The 22022-nt window shown below is 41.9% G+C and overlaps 1 protein-coding gene across 7 annotated transcripts in view; it reads right to left on the reverse strand.

Moving 5' to 3' along the window:
* The window catches only part of pcdh19 (protocadherin 19), a 58324-nt gene extending 45809 nt beyond the window's left edge, over positions 1-12515 (reverse strand). For 2 of the 7 annotated variants that reach the window (XM_034093455.1, XM_071204609.1), the window contains exons 1-2: positions 9324-12515; positions 6518-6845 (exon numbers count right to left, since the gene is read on the reverse strand). In XM_034093455.1, the coding sequence (XP_033949346.1) occupies positions 6518-6845; positions 9324-11470 (2475 nt within the window). In that variant the 5' untranslated portion in view covers positions 11471-12515. Of the gene's footprint in view, positions 1-6517; positions 6864-9323 lie in introns of all 7 variants that reach the window. The other 5 variants (XM_034093457.1, XM_071204610.1, XM_034093453.1 and 2 more) reach the window with 3 other exon arrangements.
* Positions 12516-22022: the final 9507 nt, after the last annotated feature.

Raw genomic sequence — 22022 nt, forward strand, 5'->3', positions numbered from 1 at the left:
TATTTATGTAATTGTGTGCTTGTGTGTCTCTGGTGTATAACAGCTTGAAAATGTCTTCTGTGGCAAATATAGTCTGCTGATGTTATCAAGATGTTCAATCATTTGATGGTTTCCTCCTGGACTGTCAAGATGTTATGCAAAGAGAGTTCTTGCAAAATGTCTTCTGAAACCACAATCCTCTGTTAATACCACCTCCTATATTTGCAGGTATATCAAAATAATCATATTTGGTTTTTTTTCCAGTGGAAAAAACCTCTTGTACCAGTAGGTAATAGTTATGTGACATTATTGCTTTCTGTACCGGTTGATATGTTAGGTGCAATAAAACCACCTCATCTTTACACTACATTTTACAGGGAAAATAACATATTTCAGGCAGTAGCCTTACAGGTTGAGGAAAATCATTGGCGCTCTATAAATAGACATCTCTCTCTTTCCGTCTCTCCTCAATTTTCTCTGCCCTGCCATTTCTCCACAGTAGCCATTACTCCCTCTGCATGCTCCCTTCTAGTCGCATGTGGTTAAGGACACATGCAGTGAAATGTGTTCATCAGACGCCGTCACTCATGTGTTTTGACTCCTGAGCTCTTTGGCTGGGTGCTCTGATCCCGACGAGAGGGTGGCAGCCAGGCGGCCCGCCCGCCGCTGACTGGCTGCCTGCGGTTGTTATGTCATTTCATTGTACCTCTGCAACATCGAGAATGGCGTGAAGTGATGGGGTGTTGCGGGTTGGGGTCAAGGCTATAAAAACCCAACCAAGTGTAAAAGTAGCACTGGTTGTGCATGAAGTGAAAACCATCTGGTTGAGTAATGTCACAAAGTCACCGTAGAGCTTCCCCAGCTTTGTATGGAAAACACAAGGAGGAGGAGCAATCTGAGGAATGCAATAAAGAGGGCTCTGAGTACATCACTGTCACACTGGTAATTTATTTCTGACAGACAAGACTTTATTTCACCTTATAAACACTGACACTTGAAAAGCCAAGCATTTCTGAAGTCTGCCTTACAAATAACCTCTCTAAATAATGAAGAGGTTCATCTGCCACTCAATCAGTGTGCATCCCAAGATTTTGGAGATGAAAAGATTCTTCCTCAAATCCTTTGAAAGGAGGAGACTTTAAAGAATGCAACATACACCTCCCACTCCTACAGCACATCAAGTAAAAAGAAAACTGGCTTTTAAGATCAAGCCGTTATGTATTCCTTCCATTATTTAAAAAATATCTGTTTTTTCCTTTCCACCACCATTAGTCTTTCTATCTCTTTGACAAACTGGGGAGGTTTTGAAATAGGAATTTAAATCAGTTTATGCCATCAGAGTATGCAGCTTTGGTTTTTCTTATAAAGCTCTTCAGATTCCGTTTTAATGTAATGCAAATTCAAGCCGAACTCTTGAAATAATGTAAACATTAGTGGATAAGTGAATAATGGGACATTCCATACAGGTTTGGAGCATATGACCTCAGGTATCAGGTATCAGAAGCAATGTAGTGTATGCTTTAAGAATGGCTGCAATTTGTCTGTTAACAAGAAAACAATAGTATATATATATATATATATATATATATATTATATATATATATATACATACACACACTGTTGCCCACAAAGTTTGAATAATTTTGTTTTTAGACACATTCCTGTTTTTATTCCTATATAGACACAATCATTTCATGAGAAGAGGTACAACATATTTGATTCCAACTTTATGGGCACCAGTGTAGTATAAGCAATATATATTTGTATATAATTATATACCAAAGACAATGTGTCCAGGAAGATGTCATTTCATGCATCAACTCTTTTTGACACGTAGGTGTAAATGACAGGATGGTTCTTTCATTTCAAGTCCATTGTTTTTAATTAGTTTTGCTGGAAATGTCAGACTCACATCTATTCACTTCCAAACGGCATTGAAAGTGTGAATACAAAGCTGACTGACAGACACTAGAAAGTATAAAAGAAGACAATGAACTTGTACATTTTGAAATGATCTCAAGCCAGAGTCTCCTGTTGCAGCATGGGAAGCATTCAGCAGCAACGTGAGCGCTGAGGAGCTCTACTCTCACTCCGTGCTTCTCTACTTTCCATGTTGTCATCTCCCAATTACACTCTCTACCAAATGCTGATGTTCCCTACTTTCTGTCAATCACAGCATGTTCAAGTCAACAAACAAAAGCTCAATTATTCAGCCTGGAGAGATGCATTTTAGAGACAGAATTTCCACTCACAATCTGTACCATCCTCTTTACTTACACAATTACAATTACAGTTCAATGCAAAGCTGCTAGATGAGAGGAAAATATCAATTATTTCACATACTGTAAAACTGTCTGCACTGATGAAAAACAGTTAGCAACAGCAGTAAATATGTAAGAGCTGCCCGTAAAATCTAACACTACAACGACAGAAACTATTAAGGGGATCTGATTTGCAACATCCATAGCCAAGCATTTCTTCTACACCATGACAATATTAAAAAACATTAGAAGAGTACTTTAAATGCAGAATCACTACTGTGTTTGATTATCGAATATGTTGGATTATGCGTCTCGTTTCAACTTCTCTGAGGTTTCTGAGGTGGTCATAATGATGTAAATGATAATATCACAGTCCATATTTCAAATAAATGTGACACTCCATAAGGAAGATTGTGTGTGTGTGTGTGTGTGTGTGTGTGTGTGTGTGTGTGTGTGTGTGTGTGTGTGTGTGTGTGTGTGTGTGTGTGTGTGTGTGTGTGTGTGTGTGTGTGTGTGTGTGTGTTTGTGAGTAGGTGTGTGGGGGAAGATTGGCAGTTTCAACAGATGTGTAGTATGCGCTGACAGCATGGCATCTACTTTGCATGCTCAATATGACACGTTTGAATGCTCCCATGCATATTGTCCTGATGTGAAATGATAGCGAGGGATATCCAGCCTTGCTGGAACCACTCCCTGTTGTCTCTCCGACATCAATATCAGAACTTCTTCCTCCCTAACAGGGAAAAACGGCACGACTGGTGCACTGACATGTCCCTGTCACTTGTTTCTTTTCACAATTTTCTTTTCTCATTTAGGATCCTTTGATTGACCGAGGGATCCGAACAAACAAACGCAAAACATACATCCATTTCTCTTTGAGTCAGAATCTGAACCTGACACTGAGGAGCACACTACCTTACAGAAACACTGAGTCTTATGTAGCTGCAGTATCTATAGGGAAACGGTGCAATACGCACCTGGAGGGTGATTGCATTGATTATGAATTAACTGAACTACTAAACATTTGACACCATAAAGTGCAAAGTCCAACTTCCATTTTGAAGCTAATCAATAAAGTAAGATATCTTATGTTCCCGCTACGCTCATTATCTGCAATCACAGGTGTGAGAAGCCTTAGACATTACAAATTAAAAAACATTCTAGCCAAAGGCCATTCCTTTACTGTATAATTGTCTCCCCCACCAAGTAATTCAGTGTAATTAAGTCATGGAAGACAGCTCTATTCTCCTGTGAGCGTTCATATTAGTGCTACCACAGGCAGGTCTAACAAACATCTCACAGCTGATGCTTTCCAAAACAATGGACAGCTATGTTCAGGGAGGTATATACTGGTACACATACTGTACTCACAAGGGAGAATCCAATATACACAATGCAATTGCAGGTATGAAGCCTTCGGGGAGACCTGTCACTGTTATGTTGGCCGAGTCTGTGTGTGTGTGTGTGTGTGTGTGTGTGTGTGTGTGTGTGTGTGTGTGTGTGTGTGTGTGTGTGTGTGTGTGTGTGTGTGTGTGTGTGTGTGTGTGTGTGTGTGTGTGTGTGTGTGTGTGTGTGTGTGTGTGTGTGTGTGTGTGTGTGTGTGTGTGTGTGTGTGTGTGTGTGCCAGCATGCTTTGTCTGAAGCAGGAAAAGCTTGAGTTTAGCTGCTCTGACATAGGCAGGATGTTTGCTGCCCCACAAAAACTAACAATGGAGGAGAATTTTGCATCGATCAAAAACACAATTTACATATAGACGTGAGTCCACTCCATATCCTCTCTACCTCCATTAGCAAACCTAATCCGACCTCTATCCACATTTTGATGGCTATGATCATTTTAATCTACGTTTAGAAAATAAACAAACAGTTATCATCCTGCCCCGGTGTAAAAACAAAAAGCTCTTCCGCCGTGGATAAATGAATCATGGATAATTATGAGGTCGCCTTCAGGATGACATTTTTTTATTTTGGGACAAAGCAGCCTTGGTAATCACAACAGTGGAGCCACTCGTGTGTATTAGCCAGTCAATGTGATCTGGGTGTAGGAATTGTGGAGTCAAGTGGTTTCAAGCCCAAGCTTGCTCATTGTAACAAAGCAATTAGCATGTTACTGCTGTTTGTTTGTGCTATAAATGGCATTGCAATTATACTGAAAACATTTTATATTTAAGAGCAACACTTGTGCATATTGTAGAGCTTCTGCCTTTTTGCAAATGCCACAATGGGCAGGAGACGAAATGACAACTGTTGTTGAGCAGTCGTTGGAGGTACAAGGCATTCCCTCGCTATAACACTATTTCTCACGAAGTACACACACACACACAAATGACCTTCTTCTTAGTCCAGGGGATGTGTGCACAGGCTGGGTCAAAGAGATGTTTGTCAACATCATGGGCAAGGCGGACAGCAATGGAAGCTGCATGCTAAACAGGCCCGGCCTCTATCAAGCCAATCATCTGCCTCTAAGCGAATGAGAAACGTGGTGGAGGCTCAGACACCTGGCACTAGACTCATTCACCCTCGCTCACTTCTCCCCTACTTATCTCACGATCTGCCATCACACAGCTCTATCAGGACCTCTCCAAGCTCTGCATATGGAATCATCTAAATCAATCTTCAGCCCTATTTGTGTCCCTCTCCACTTTTTCATTAGCTGAAACAAATAAAGTCTCTGCTAATCCTGCGGCTAATGTGCTTTTATTGGAATGTTAAGCCACAGAGACAGGATGCTTGCTGGAGTTATTTGTTTACAACGTTTGCTGATCTCTTTGTGCACATTTTCTTGGCTGAGCAAAGGTTGCTGGTGACCCGCATAGCACTACCTACCAGCAAATACAATCACAGCATACGGGTCAGTGCGTGTACCTGCTGAACCCCCCACCTCTGCCTGCACTGAGAGGATAACGCCACGGCACAGCCCCCCATAACATCTCTCATCCCTTCCACCTGTGTTACTCACACACAGACTCAGTCAGATCCAGCTCAGACAGGCCCAGTAAATCAGCATGCCTGTAAGTAGGTCTCATTGACCCCTCACGATCCACCGCTGCCTGGATCTCTCTGTATCATCCAGTCAATACATCAATATCCATCTTGTGTTTCTTGTTTTAAGACCCACACTTCCAATCCCCCTTCCTCTCCACCTTCTTCTCACTGAATGTCAAACGGAGATTGGAGTCATCAATTACAAGTGTGTGTGTGTGTGTGTGTGTGTGTGTGTGTGTGTGTGTGTGTGTGTGTGTGTGTGTGTGTGTGTGTGTGTGTGTGTGTGTGTGTGTGTGTGTGTGTGTGTGTGTGTGTGTGTGTGTGGAGCTGCTGTCTATAGGAGTGAGCATCGTGCACATTCTTAAACAAACACAAGCACGATAATGCATTTCCCCCTCACACACAAACATAAATGCCCCTTTCCCCCGTGGGATCAAGGACAAGTGGGTCACAAAGGGAAAGGTTTCCCAAAGACTCCAATAGACCGATTTATACATAGGTAAATCTATAAACTAAAGATCAGCCGGGCTGCATACACTCTGTCAGGCAGAATAGTCTTGCACTGCTCTGCTGGAGCCATGCATGGTATGTCAGAGTAATTCGATGGCTGTGCAGAGCGGCCATGCGGTAATGCTGCAGCCAAATGGACAACACAAAGATAAAGCATTTAAGCAATGATTATTCTTTTTAGCTAGCACCTGAGATGCCGTGTGGGGGAGCTGATTAGACGGGTCAATACATCTGGCAGCTTCTCAAACCCGCTGTTCATTTTGCAATAGCTCAGCACCGACACATACAAAAATAAAGAAAACAAGTGGAGTTAGAAGGGCCAAATAATCCACTTCGTCAGGCCTGTAAATTCTGCTTGGCGAAGCGCTCTCTCAGTCACAGGTCGGCCTCAATGTCTCTGTGGCTTAAAATGCTGTGAAGGATTCCACTCACATCCACTGACAGAACGACACACGTGCCATTTGAGATAGCTTGGTGTCCCATCAATAACAGGTGTACATTTCACTGACATTATAATCTGTGTCACGATGGAATGCGAAATGTCACTAGACCTTGGGATGTGATGATAGGTTTGGCATTGCTTCTCTACTGCCCATTCTTAGGATTCAGCACGATAAAAGAGAGCTATTAAATATAATTAATTAAAGAGGGAATCTAATAACGCTAAGTGTTTATTCATGTTTAGTCATGAGAACCCATTTTAAAACCCTTTTCCTCTCCCCTTAACACCCATAGCAGCCCAGCCAAGGATTTAGGACAGAGCACAGCGGATTGTATCTCACCTCTGGCAGTGGCATGCCGTTGATGATGAGGTCTGGCTGCTGGTGACCCTGCCCAGTGAACGGGTGCTGATAGCCATGGTTGGGAGCTGCATTGCGTGAGTTCTGGTTCTCCACGTTGAGGAAGGTGCTCTCGGAGCGCCTGCAGCCCAGCGGCAGGCTCTGCTGGTGGTAGTCGAAGTAGTTGAGCGAGGAGGTGAGAGACGAGCAACTCACCACATTCATTTTGTCCGTTTCCTCGACGTCACGTGGCACCAGGCGGATGTCGTTCTTGTTCAGCTTCTTCTTCTTGCTGGACTTCTTCTGGTTGCCATAAGAGTACTCCGCCACCCTGCGCAAGTAGAAGAAACTGAACAGACTCAATAAAGCAGTGTTCTGCCTTAGCCACCCCTGTCCACACGGTCAAAGAGCGCGCCCGCCATGCCAGCTTGGGTGCTACTCGGCCATGGGTGCCAGACAAGCGCTCATTGCTCGTGTCCAGGGGTGGAACAGCACACTTAAGTGATTCCCCACACCCGGCCTGCACGGAGCTGCTTTCCCTTGTTTGTTTGTATTTGCATGCTCAATAATCGAAATGTCACAAACAGGCAAACAATATGCAAACATGCCAAAACCACAGAAGCAAAGCACACGGACACACTGGTACTGAACAGCACTACCGGTATATGCAATCATATTCAAAGCACACAGCCCACACTAATTTCATTTCTTCTTTCATTATCAGGCGAGCCCACTAGCAGCACGGAGTGCACGAGAACTGCAGATTCAAATTCATTTAGCTGCTCTCAGTGGCTGCTGCAAACTTGAACTTTGTATTTTTACTTTAATAAGAGCAAATGAGCAACACAGCCATGTTTTATCAAAGGATCCTCAGAGTGGGGGAAATATCCATTCTTCGCAGAGCCTTGCAGTTTTTCACAGGAGAACAGATGCTGAGTTCTCCATGGTGATGACTAAAAACCGCACTTAACATATTCCATATCATTTGTGATGTTTTTCACCATCTGTATAACTTCAAACTCTGGAGTAGGCCATTTTTAACCTAAAAGCACAGAGCATATGGTTTATTTTATGTTAAAGCCCACAACAAATATTAAGTTACCCATTAAATTACCATTTCTGGAATGTCTCTGTTCCTGCTTCTTGAACATGTTCTGCTATCCCAGGCCCAACCGGCCTCTACTCCTCACTAAAATGTGTCTCTAATCCTGTGCCGCTCCTAAAATCACACTGGCTAAGACGCAGCAGCGTAGTTCGTTTTTCTTTTAGATTGCATCTTCAAAACATCTCCCTCCCCCATTCTGCTCCCCTTTGATTCAGAGGAAGGAACATGGGCAGCTGCGAGAGCAGAAAATACTCAATCTCATTTATCATTGTAACATGTTGTCTCTCTATGTGCCCACAATTGAAATCTGGGAGGGGAAATGTTCAGATTCAGACAGACTGACTGAGGACAAGCAATACATTGGAGATAACTGCTCCTCATATGCAAGGTGCCGACTGAGAAGCAGAACACATCAGTGCTGATTAAAGCAACCAAATGGGCTCACACTAGCAAAAGTACTCAGAGCTGTTTTACATTTGGAAGTTGTGGTTTTCTGCAATTGTTTCTACAAGGAACAAAAAGTAAAGATTATGTACAAAATATTATATTGCATAAAGAAGCTGTGTTGTGATCAAAATGTCAACCAGGGGGTCTTTCTGGATCAAATCAGGTGTTTTTTATACTATAATCATGCAAAGAGATGTGGATTCTTCATCTAACAATGTTAAGGTAAGGTTGAGCTTCTAGAGAGACAACAATAATTTGAAATTGAAAATCTGCAAAAAAAAAATTGGAAAAGTACTTGTAACGAATTCAATTAAATAGTTTAATGAGAATTAAATAAAAACACACATCTCAATCTATATTGAGATATACAATCTGAAGAAAACTTGTGGAATTTTAGAATATGTTTTATGACTACATCAAAAAAAGCCCAAGTTAACTTTTAATTAACACATTTATGTTTAGAGCTAAATATGATTATAGCTGCAGGTTAAATTCTCAAATCCAATCTATATGTAAATGTATAGTGGAAATGTGGCACAGGGAAAACAAAGCCATAGCTGATGTTCGGATTGATGAACAACAGAAGGTTCAATATTCAAAAGGACCGGAAAATAATAATCTGTTACTTTCCTGGAAACTGGGTAAAGCGTTCATAATGATTTGATATACATGATTTTTGCTAAATAACCTACACTTTTAAATGTTGCTATTTCTTTTTATTTCATTTTATTACTCACAATTACCCTTGCTGCAGATGAAAGCAGAGGAATGTGTGAGTGATCCTACAGAGAAGTGTGTATAATCACACCGGATTAGATCTCATAACAGCCAATCAGCCATGGTGGACGTTAAATAATAAATGTCTGGGACTGCTATTGAACCAGTGGGACGTTAATTGTCCGGCAACACACCCGCAAATTGAACATGACAGTTGAACCGTCATATGTATGAGTCAATTGGTTACAATGGGTGGATTAAATCAATCAATTGCGTTTCCTCAACACGGAACAGTGGGCTTCAGCAGAATGTATCTGATGTAAAGCAGTCGGCTTTATCGTCTACCTCACTTTCAGCTTTTGGGAAAAAATAAATCTGCAGTCCTCACACTCGGGCCTCTACATGCTGCACGATAAAAAGCAATGCACTCACAACAACTCGCCGTTTCAGGCACGATCGCTGGCACGGGCACACCTTCACTCTCTCATATGCACACACACATACATATACAAATACACACACGCCAGATTTAGTCAGTACCTGCAGTTGTACGTCCGGATCTCCTTGTTGTCCCTCTTGCACTTGACCGCGACAAAAATCATGGTGACAAACAGGATGGCGGCGATAGAGCCCAGGGCGATGATGAAGATGAGGGACAGGTTGACTGGTCCAATAGGCTCCTGTGCGTTCAGGTCTGGAGAGAGGTACACCACGATGTAGGCCGAGGCAGACAGGGAGGGCTTGCCGTGGTCCCTCGCCACCACTGTGATCTCGTAGTTGGGCTTGGCGTTTTCTCCAAACATCCTGGTGGAGCGCACCTCTCCGTTCACCTGGTCGATTTCAAAGAAAGCCCTGTCCCCCTCTGAGATGGTATAGGTCAGCCGACCGTTCTCCCCCTCATCGTAGTCGTCTGCTTTCACTTGTGTCACCATGTAACCCACCCCAGCATTTCTTGGGATGGAAACCTCCGCTGTGCCATTTACTAGGGGAGGGTTTGTCATAACAGGTGTATTGTCGTTGACATCTAATACAACAATACGCACCGTGGCGTTACTTGATAAGGAGGGATTACCATTGTCTCTGGCTAACACTTTGAAATCAAAAGTCCTTGTGTATTCATGGTCGAATGATCTCATGGAGTAAATGCGGCCTGATGGGTTTATGCTAACATATGTGTTTACATCCATGTGCTTAATCTCACCGGGGACTATGGAGTAGGAAACGGTGCCATTCATGCCCAAATCCGGGTCTTCAGCTGATACTGCAAGCAGGCACGAACCCGGGAGGTTGTTTTCCATCACCATCTCTTGATAATGTGGTTTAATGAAGTGGGGAGGGTTGTCATTTTCATCTGAGACTTTCACAACCAAAGATTTTGTGGCGCGTAAAGGAGGCGAGCCACTGTCCTCCGCTTGGATAGTCAGGTTGTATGTGTCCTTTTGCTCTCTGTCCAGCCTGCCGTCAACAAGTATAGTGGAGAAGCTCTCATATTCTTGAAGTCTGAACGGAACGTTGCCCTGTAGCCTGCACTGCACTTTGCCGTTTGCCCCTGAATCCTTATCTGACACCCTCACCAGCGCAATTACATATCCACGCTGCGCGTTTTCACTAACTTCCACCATCTCTGTGTTCAGTGAGAGTAAACTGATGACAGGTGGGTTATCATTCGTGTCCATCACGTTTACTGTGACTTTGCAGTGAGCTGGGATAGAGTTGGGACCTAAATCTTTGGCCTGGATGTCAATCTCGAATATTTGGCTTGTTTCATAATCCAAAATACCGTTGACTGTGATGATTCCGGTTCTGGAGTCAATTTTAAACGCATCCCTCGTTTTTTCGGTGACGTAACTGTTAAACGTGTACACAACCTCTCCATTAGGACCCTCGTCGGGATCCGTTGCATTCAAATCTATGACTAATGTATTGATAGGGGAATTCTCCATCACATTTACAGTATACACGGACTCGTCAAATACAGGGTTGTTGTCATTAGAATCAATCACCTTGATATTTAACTGGACCGCGCCTATTTTAGGAGGGTCTCCTCCATCTTCTGCACTTATTTCATATGAATAGTGGGACTGGGTCTCCCTGTCTAACGATTTTTGCACAACAAGCTCAGCAATTTTGGAGCCGTCCCCTCTGGTCTTGATTTCTAGTCCGAAAAGCTCATTCGGGGTGATGGAATATGATTGAACTCCGAAGATCCCCGAGTCCGGGTCGCTTGCCCCCTCTAGGGGAAACCTGGTACCAGGGGAGGCATTCTCAGAAATTTCAATGTCAATGTGACTCGTTGGGAATCTGGGTGCATTATCGTTTAAATCCTCAATTTCTACTTTGATGACACAGATCTCCATAGAGTTTGACATCACTTCTAGGGAAATAATGCACTTTGGGTTCTGTCGACAAACTACGTCTCGATCTATTTTCATTTGGGTTGTAAGGATTCCGGCTGGACTGAGTTCCACCCATCGTGGTTCTGAATTTGAAATAACCCTCAAGTACGGGGGCTGCAGTGCGATCTGAAATCCTTGCTTTAGTGCGTCCTTTGTCACGTTTCCAATTACTGACCCGGGCTTCATCTCTTCGTTTATTCCATACTTTAGGTTGATAACAGCTTCAGCCCCGACCCAAAATAAGAGCCACAAAGCAATGAATTGTATTAATTCCATCTCCTTGGTTTGCATTGTACCTGTTGAGGTTTCTCTGCCTAAAATAGAGCTTGATTATTACGCACAGGACTACACGTCAGAGGAAACAGGAAAAATGTTCCAAATGAATCATTTCATTTAAATGTCCAGAAAAAGTGTTAGGATGACAAATAGTTCTTGTGTGTAAAAAATTATATCATGGTGTGAAAGCTATAATTGTTACAACTGCTCCAGCCTATTTTACTCTTCTCAGGCACAGCACATCCTCCGGTCTACTGCAGCGGGCGAGACATTGGGAACGACAGATCTGTGGGAACATGCTGAATCTCCTCACAACAGTGATTTAGTGGTGTAAATCCATGCAGTTCTTCTCAAGCGGCAGAACTGGTCTTACACATGACTCAAAGGATGAACTGTCCATTTTCAAGTGAAGGGAGGGAATGAGAATTCCTGTGAGCAAGTCCACACAATTTGAAGTAACGATGTTCAAAAAGTCCGTGTTAAATTATCCGCCTTGATACCAGAAAATACTTAAGAAGCATTTCGGATAAACACCTTGCTCTGTGATATATTACAAAGCAGTGATACAATGTCCTCTTCGGCTATCTGCTTTCAAACTGCATATGTGATGGAAGAAGCTTAAAGAATCTCCAGTCAGATAATTATTCAACAGCTTAAGTCCGGCTATCTTTGCCTAAAGAGCATGGGTGCGATTGCAGACATGTCTCATCACTGAAGTCCCGGTTACCTTTTTTATTTCCAGCAGATTTAGTCTTTCATCCCGTCAGCGAGTCTTGAAGCGTTTTACTTAGTAATGCATTTCCTCGTATCTCACTTGGAAAAGGCTGCACATATCCCGATAATTAGTCCATTCAACATGAAAAAATTAAAATCCGTAGCCAAAAGCCAGTTGGGAGGAAACGATGCAGGAGCCTAGTGTATGTACAGAATGCGTCTCATGCTGGGCTCCAGCAAAGTAGAAGCACAGTGCCCTATATCCAGCCTGGTTGAGGCAGAAAAAAAGATTTCACCACTCGTTGCCAGTAGGCTGTCTAGTTGACTCCAACAAGCGCTCCTCTCGCTTCACTGGTGCACACTGGCGGACGCGCAGCTCGGAGCACAGCGCTCAGTCCAGGACCTGCAATCCCCTCAGCCAATCAGGGGTTACACAGGAGGGCTGAGCTGCTGGTGGGTGGGGCAAAGTACAGCAATGAAACACGGCCAACTACCTGTTCTCCTGCAGATGGACGACGAGACAGGCAATTACGGTGTACAAGTTGAAACACGAAGCTGTGCATTAAATGATCGTTAGAGCTGCGGTTTCAAAAGTGGGATCTGGGGACCCATGGGGGTGTTTGAGAGGATGCCATGGGGTGATGCAGACAAAAAAAGATTTACAGACTAATTTCTCCCAGCGGAGGCAGAATGCTAAGGATAACTTTTCACATATGTGTCCTGTTTTTCTCTCATAGTAGTCAATGGGCAATTAAAGTAATATTTTGCAGCACATTACTTCTCCATTGTGATCCTCGAAGTAATTGTGTACTCATATTGATCTGTTTGACCCTCAGTGACACGTCAAAAAAGTTTGGTAAACTCTATGCCAAACACAGAACATCCTAATAGCATTTTCAGCTTCCTTCCGCAGCATTTTTAAGTTTTCAGTTGCAGCTGTACGCTTTGTGTTACATCATTTATACCCTAACCTGACTCTTGAGTCTGAACTCAAGCAACGCTGGGCACCTTGGTGAGGCAATTCACAATAATGAATACAAATTACATTATAATGGTTTCCATGTAGCCTTCGGCAAAATCAATACCAAATAACCCACGTTTTTTTTTCTCATACGTCACAAAAATTAAAAAGCTTTTTTCGAAAAAGCATTGCCTTTGAGCTTCCCTATCAATTACAAAAATCAGAATCAGAATAGCTTTATTAGTCCCACGGAGGGGACATTTGCGTAGTTACAGCAGGAAAAAGAGCCACAGACAGCTTAATGTTACATAACCCCTAATAGGACACGTAAAATGCCAAGGTCAATAATTGGTTTCAGTTGTTTTAAGGCCACGACCAATAGTTCAATTCTACACTCACTACGTTTGGATGAACACCAGTAGTCACAAGCCTATAATAAAGACGATATTGCTTTCACTGTAAGCTAATTAAATCGTTTATGTTTGTCAGCTGCACAGTCCACATTTATAAAGGTTAATAGTGAGGTGAGTGGACTATGACCTGCAGCCTCGCTAATCACCATCATAAGAAAAATAAACAACAAATCAATTATCAGCTGTTATTCAATGAATCCCATTGAACTCATAGGTCGATATTATTGAGGCTCCCTATGACGTGAACAGCCTGTTACGTGCAGCCAAAAAACAATAGTCTGCCACAAAAAAAGCGGCTGAATAGAAAGTTCCTCTTGTTGCTTCGCACATATTCTCTCATCTCCCTCCTTGAAATCTCACCCCTCTCACACAGACAGACGCGACACGGTCACAGCCGGTCCCTCAACACACGCACGCGCAAACACCCCCACCCTCCTCCCGTGCAGCCAGTCTGCCTCTCACCCGCGCGCTCTGCCGCCATCACATCCTGTGGAGGGCAGGCCGATTTCAAAGTCACAAGGGTGACACCTAGCGTCCGCTCGATTCTGTTATTGCACTTTGTCCATTTTTTACCCCCAGACTGTGTCACCCCAATGAAAAACAACAGCGTGCCACAGGAATAACAATGACACACAGTGGCAAATCAATGTCCTCTTTATATTGGAATAGAAGTCGGCAGTTTGACCACAATTAATACGCCCAAGAGGTGAATTAGATAGGAGCACGTGCAATCATTGTAAATCAATGAGGAGTGATTGAACTGTGTATAGGATGGATACGGTCATTGTTCTACAATATGGACATGTAATTTACCCAATTTGTTTATGTTTTTATTTATTAAACTTCCTTAAACTCTGTCTGTAAATTATACACTTGAGGATGAATGGGAGCTAGTGCAGCTACCATTCAGTGGAGCTGCCAGATATGTCTATTATGGTACTAAGGGTACATACATCTGTTTATATAATTCAGAATAAATGTATAGCACCTTTGGTCTTATATACAGGTTCAATAGCAAGGGGATGTTCACAATCATTTACCCACATTCATGAATAATACTGTTGTAACATTAAAAAGAAGCCATGTAACCCCCCACAATCCTCACTGTAAAATGCCATAGGCTTTTCTTTAGTGAGAATATTTTCTCTTGTGCAATCACATCTTGACAAACAGGCAAGTATCAACAAAGCAACTTGTTTGCTCTTCCACTTTTCAAGACACGTTGCAGTCGCGCCAGACAAATCTTTAAGCTCATAAATTCTTAATGTCAGCGAGTTTAACAACCCTAGGTGGTGGCAGGGGACCGTCTTTTCCTCTGGGTTTTCTGATGGCTAAGTACAACTTAAGGCATAGTACAATTTTGTATTTTTATATGATGTGGTGTTACAGAGGCTGTCATTGCCTGTAAGGATCCTAAGCTGGACAGGTGCACATTCTCTGTGGTTACAGCCAACAATAAGATAATACAAGTGGCTTTTATTGTGACATGTTTTTGAGGAGACAATACTTGTATGAACCATTACATATTAAAAAAATAGGATAGTGCCTTTTGTTATTGTACTGTGATTTATGTAATTCTATAATTGATTTTGTTGTTAGTTTGTTAAAAGATTAAGTTGGTTCATGTCTAAGTGTGAGTTGCAATTTTGGTCCAATTTGCTATGGTGCCTGAGAGGGCTAAGATGAATACAATGGTTGCAGGTTTTCTTACATGCAGTTGAGTGCAGTCTGGAAAAAAGGAAACGGAACAGCCTGAAGCAGCAGGGTTGATCATAAACCATAGCGCCGTAATTTAGCCACAATGTATTTCTTTCTCTCAGAGAGTGGTGGCATATTTAATTTATGAGCTACAATTTACCTTAATATCCTTCCTGCTGTGGACGGTCTTTTGAGTACTTTATTGATTTTACCACTACGTTTAAATCCTTACATGTTCCGCTGTGAGAGGAGCTGCATTGACTGTTTAGCATTAGAGTGTGTTTACCTCGGCATCATTTTTGGCTGGTGTTAGTTTACTTGTCTATTAATTTATAATCTGTCAGTTATTCAACCAGGAGTTACTGACCCCACTTAATAACCTGGCTGGATTTCTGCTTGGCACCATCATACAATAGTTAAAGTACCAAAACAGTGACAGTATTGAAAAAAATCAATATGTTATTTATCAAGTGTATTTTTAAAACTCATTACAGAACTGTCATTGCACAAAAAGGTTGTCAAGATCAAACAGCAATGAAATTGAGAAACTGGGACTTTACCTATTTGATATATTTATGTCAGTTGTTTTATGTAATTCAAGCTAATTCCCATTGTTGAAAATGAAAAACAAGCGGATTATTAAAAGTCCAAACTGGATGCTGTGTGCAATCCCCATAGGCTATATTTTAGAGAAAAATCCAATTTTACAAGCATAATATTATTTATATATAATATATATATATTTTTTAGTATAAGAATATCTGGGGTGTGTAGATAGATCACCTGGTGCAGCGAGAAGTCCAAACCGAACAGCCCAGGTTCAAATCCTTTGCTGGATGTTGTCCCCACTCTCTTTCTAGTCTATATTATGTCCTATTTTTTAATAAAGGTTAAGGCAGAAAAAAAAATATCTTAAGAAAAGAAGAATATATGAATATCTAAATGTAATTCCTAACATATATGTAGCTCTGTGCTGTGTGTGGTTAAAGGCTGTGCAGAGGTTTCTTCTTAAACTCGTAGACAGGCAGCAGAGGCTATTAAAGTCCATGGGAATTTCACAACCTCGCACTGGTTTTTGAACATATCTTTCGAAGCATTTGTGGTGCAAAGCTTGAACCAGTGCGGTTGAAAGTACACAGAGAATGACTGATTTTATTTCATATCATTTCTTTTCTCTGCTGCCAAGGAATGGCACATGTCTGTAGTCTGTCCCTGCTGCTTGCTTGGAAAGGAATATCTAAGCTCCTCTGACAGATACTGGCATTATCACCCCTATGTCCTGCCCGCCACTGGAACTCGGCCCATGCTCAAACATGGACTTTCAGGAGCTAGCACAAGACAGCAAAGACAGACAGCGGCACATTGATTCTGAAAAAGCAAGATGGACACGCTTATTCTGTCTGTAGCTGAAGATGACGTTATTATTATTATGGTCCTCATCCATACAGCTTCTCAAAAAATTGATTTCTCCTGAGCACCCTTTGCCAGAGGCATAAAAAGGAAGGGGGACTGACAGGCTTAATCTATGGGTCTCTCGTCAATGACGTTACGCCCTCCACTCCATTCCACACTGTGGCTGTCCATGATTCATCAATTAGTATCAACTCCCCCCTTCCACCTGAGGGTCCCTTGGGCTCACCAACCTGGCGTCAAGTACAATTCAACAGCAAAATGTGCTTTTTTTCTTCTCTTCACCGACTATTTTTTGTCATGGTGTTTGTTGTTGTTGTGCTACTTTTATTTTAATCCTGTCTTAATCCTAATTTTCCCAAAGCACTGGCCTGGGACTCCCATCGTGGTTGAGTTGAGGAGGAGAGTGCTCCATGGGTACAGCTCCGCTTTGTGTTTCAATCCGCGTTAATACCACACAATACTATTTATTTTCCTTCCTGTCACTTCTGTATGAATCAGTCAGTGAAACTAAAGTAGGATATGTGGGCCCTTTCTGTGCACTTTTTATCTATTTGAGTGTAAGAACAAATTCAACTTATTGTACACTTTTCTCATGCCTGCTGATGCTGCGCTTGTTGGGCACAGATGTTTGAGGGCTTCTTTTGGAAATGCCAATATATTTCATGAAAAGCCTTACTGGAATAGCAGCATGCTCTCGTCTTGCTCTGCCTGACATGTTCAGGGAAAGGTTGCAGATGGTCTCCCATCTGAGTGGATGCGGACCTTGATGCATACAGATGCAAATGAAGGAACTGTTGAATGGGGATGTTTGAAGTTGAATGGTTGGTGGAACTCCTGATCATCAAGAGCGGCATTGATTTAATATTCAGTTTGGTGTTGAACAATTCATAATTAGTAACCCAATGACCCATTTGCTTCTGAAATGAAACATGTTAAGAGAAGCTTGTTGTATTTGTGCATAATTGGTTTAGATATGTATGCTGTTAGATGGCAATTAACAGGCTTTATGTACAGTCCTCTCATGTGGAGAAATCTTCTCTTTGAATGTCCGCATGATAAATAGCAATTTAAACTCTAAATGGCTCTTTTTTAAAGTACTTAAGATGGATGTACAGGTTTATACAATCAAAATGTCAATATTGCAGGTTATTCGAAATACAACTACTGTATAATGGAATTTGATCAAAGGAAAACTTTAGACAGTTATTCCATCTTTTCTCATTCTGATTGATTTTGTATAATAAAGGTAGACATGCATTCCTATTTAAAACTGTTCATATAGGCTACACAATACAAAAGAGACAACCATTATCACAATAAATGTGACAATCACACAATCATAAGAAACTCTACACCGTGCAGGACATACTTAGACATTTGTTGGTTCACTCATCATCTGTCCTCTGCCTACAGGGGCTACATTTTAAGAAGAGGACTTGCATTCCAGCTTCAAATAATTCTTGATATTTGCCATTAACAATTGTATTTTTCCCAAATCAACAAAGTGCTCCTTTTAACACATTTCATTTTTGCCTGAAAGGAATTGACCGCTGAAAAGCATTTTTTTAGACGTACCTGAATTGGGAAATCGAACATTTTACACCGACTATGAATGCTTGAGGCTACCCAAGCCGTTAACAAATATTGTTTGAGTCTGGGCATTTTGGACCGTGTCTGCTGTATTGATTACATGCTGCATGTTTTTGAATGCTTGACTGTTTGAATCATGATATTTCACATTGCTTCCCTGTTTCCATAGCATGAAACACAATAGGTGCAATCACGAGGACAACACCCTGCCAGAGATTTCATTTCAATCTTATTAACCTGCTGTGCAAAATCAGTTGTCTTTGTTTGGAGGCCTGCTTCTGTTTAAAAAACACAAAGAATACATATAAGAAAATCTGAAAAAGCAACACAAACCAAAGGCTATGAAAAGACAATGGACAGGATCTGTGAACACAGAAGTTTCAGTTCACCTGGCGTACGGTCAATTAGCTTTGTGCTGCTGTGTTTATTCAATGTCAGCTCTGATTAATAGGCACAACAGGGTGTATGGAACACCTGAACATGTAGTATGGTACCTGGGTGGAACATTGTTGCCACCTGATACCATCGCCACAACACGGTGCTTATCTCGGAGCCCCCCTTGGGGCTGTTTACAGCTGTTTTCTCGTCAAGACAAATTAGTGCGGCTGTGTGCATCTTCACCCCCTCAGAGTGAAGCAGTGAACGGCGACATCATGGTCACTAGCTTTCAGATTGGTGCATGCTTGGCCATGCTTAGCGACATTTGAAAGATGGTGACATATTTCAGTTTTAAGTAAATGTGTGTGTTGATCTTTGACCCTCATCATATCCTGCAGATCCAAGAAGAGGATAACATATTGTTGGGGTTTTTATTCCCTCTCTAATCTGTCTGTCTAATCTACCATTTTTTTTGAGCGGCTGTGGCTGATTTAGCCATGGTAATACTCTAAATCCTGACTAGCCTGACCGCGCTGTGTGCTGTAAAATGAGAGAACGAGGTTATATTCACAGAGGATAACCTCTCTCCAAACAAACAACACATTCACTCTGCCTGCCACTGCCTCTTTATATCTCCGAAACACGCCTAGCAAAACCGTTTTGCATGTTTTCACCTAAGACAGAAGCCAGTGACACTACTAAAGGTTATACACTAACAAACATTGACTTCCTGCTGGTGAAGAATTAGATGTTGTTAACAAAACAACATTACCTTTTACACTGACCATGACAGAGTTCTTAGCAAACCCCAGGCGGCTAAGAACAGCCACTCCTGCGGGCACCCATATGTTGCCAGTGTGATAGATGCAGTAGCATGAGGCGCAGAGGGAGGGAGGGGGGCATGTTTATTGCTTTTCATAATGTGCCACCGGTGTCCTCATGGTAATGGGAGCTTTGCCCTATGATTCTGCCAGTTTAAAATGTTACACTTCATCACCTTAATACTGTGCTCCAGCAGCATTTGATGGCACAGGCTCCATAAGGCTCGCCACAAATTAGTAGGTCTTGTTATTTCAGCATTAGCTTGTCAACACCTCATCTTAATTTTACCGCTGAACCACATCTGAACCAAATAAATGGAGAGCCTGAATGCTTTGGCTGCTTGTGTCGAGAGGAGATAGGAGGTGAGAGTGTGTGTGGGTGTAAGCACCGGCGTATTTGTGTCTATGCCACTATGTATGGATGCAAGTGTGTGTGCGTGTCAGCATGTGTCGAAAAGGCATTCTCCTCCTCAGAGAGATGTGAATTCAAAATAACAGACACAGAGATCAAAATAGAGGGAGAGAGACGGCGAGAGTGAGCGCGAGAGAGAAAATAAATAATCTCATGCTATGTTATCCCTGCAAAACCTGACAAACTACCCCCGAGACTGATCTGGCTTAGCATTCAGTGTGGTTAGGGGCTTGTTTGTGCTCCTATGATTGAAGCAGGCTGGATAAGTTGGCCTCATAACAGTCCAGTCACAGTGGAGCCTGAGTGGAGTCAAGCTGCCTAGGGATGGCAGGCCTGTCCCTATCTGGCCACAGATATCAATAAAGGCAGCAGTGCAGTCTTCAGGGAGGCTGGACAATCCAAATGTTCTCCCCTGAAGGAGGGTTATTAATTGTCCCGATGTTGTATGTGGACTGCCTGCACAACATGGTTTTTGTTGAACATTGTGAATTCCAGGTATGTATCCCAGAATGCAATTAGTCCTCTGCCATTAGATCAAGCGACACATGTCTTCTTGCCTCGTGCCTGGTCTGGAACTGCGGTGAGGGGAGGGAGAAAAGAAAGAAATTAGTATGGAAATTAGCTGTCTTCAAAGCCTTTGGCGTTAAAGGTGTTGTAAGGTGCTACAGGAAGGTGGCAGTTCCCTTTGCTGAAATCCGAGTGAGAAGAAAACGCAGGGTTACAGGAGGATTGATTTCCTTGGGAGACTCATATCCCTCTGTGCAATGTGGGATTAAGGAAATGGCACATGAAATGCATATCATGCTGTTTAGTATACACTAATTGTGCATGCGGTATGGAGTGGTCTGGGATGAGCAGATTGTATTTTAACATCACACACTGATTTATGATCCGTGAAGAGTTGGAGGTCTTCAGCATTTTTAAATATACACATTACAGTTGGTAATCTTTACTCAAGCCCAATGGAACCAAGCCTGAGAGATGAGTCTGCTTTGCCTTCTGAAGCTTTCTCCACTTCCTCTGGGCATCGCAAATGGTGACAAACGGACACATGTTGAAGCTCCACTGCAGTAACCATGAAGTCCTTAAAGGTACAGTAAGTTTAAACTATTGTAGTTTAACCATGTATACAAATATATTGCTTGGAATTAGCTGACAGTATGCAGGTATGCTTCAGTTTTTAAAACACAGCGCAGTCCAAATAAATTATTTAAAAAATAAAATATGAAGCTGTATCAATTAAATCTTACCTGAAACAATGAAGCACATTGACATCTTACTTGGGTGCAAAGGGGGAGAAATTACACCAAACTGCACCTCCTACAGGTCAGAAATGTTAAATTAAAGAACATTAAAGAAATCAAATAATCTTTCAATAACTTATGAATGTTCCAATGTATTCATAACTTCCTTTATATTACTTTCTATTCATGTCAAACTGTGCTGTGCACCGGGTTACAGTTGCCAGTTATGTGCTGAAGTCTTTTTTTAGATGTACTGCCCTTTGTTCAACTGGGTAGTAATGTGTGAACAATGTGACACCTGAGGATGTATAGTGTCTCGGTCCATCAGTGAGTGTGGCATAGTACAGTTCCTACAATATATATATATATATATATATATATATATAGTGAAAATGTGCTGTTCTGGATTTATAGTTTGTGTTTTTTATGTTAACAGCTTGTTTGTAACATGCTTCTTAAATATGTTGGTTTCAACCATCCCATGATAACGGCTGCAACTAACTGTTATTTAAAATATTGATAAATAAGCAGATTATTTTCCATCCAAGTATTTAATACTTTTTCATCGATAACTGTTTTAAAAATGTTTCTAACGATCAGCTAATTTATCAGTCAACTAAACGTTGCAGCTGGTGTCTTTGTTATAAGTACAAAGTCATTCGGACCAGTCTCAAGGTTACATATATTCGTATCAACTTCACATTCAATATCTCTTTCCATTTCTATTTCAGCCACATGTTCCTCTATTATTCCATACAACCTCCAGGCATGCTAAGGTCCTTAATACCTGAACATCTAAGATAATTGCTCTTTCTAGCACCACCTGGCTTTATTATCTCTCTTACTATGTAGTGGGGTGCTGCTGCTTATTTTGGCAAGAGGCAATTTGGCCCTGAGGCTATGGGAATTCCTTTCCCCCATGT

Source organism: Pseudochaenichthys georgianus, chromosome 10 (assembly GCF_902827115.2).
Source record: "Pseudochaenichthys georgianus chromosome 10, fPseGeo1.2, whole genome shotgun sequence".
Taxonomy (NCBI): domain Eukaryota; kingdom Metazoa; phylum Chordata; class Actinopteri; order Perciformes; family Channichthyidae; genus Pseudochaenichthys; species Pseudochaenichthys georgianus.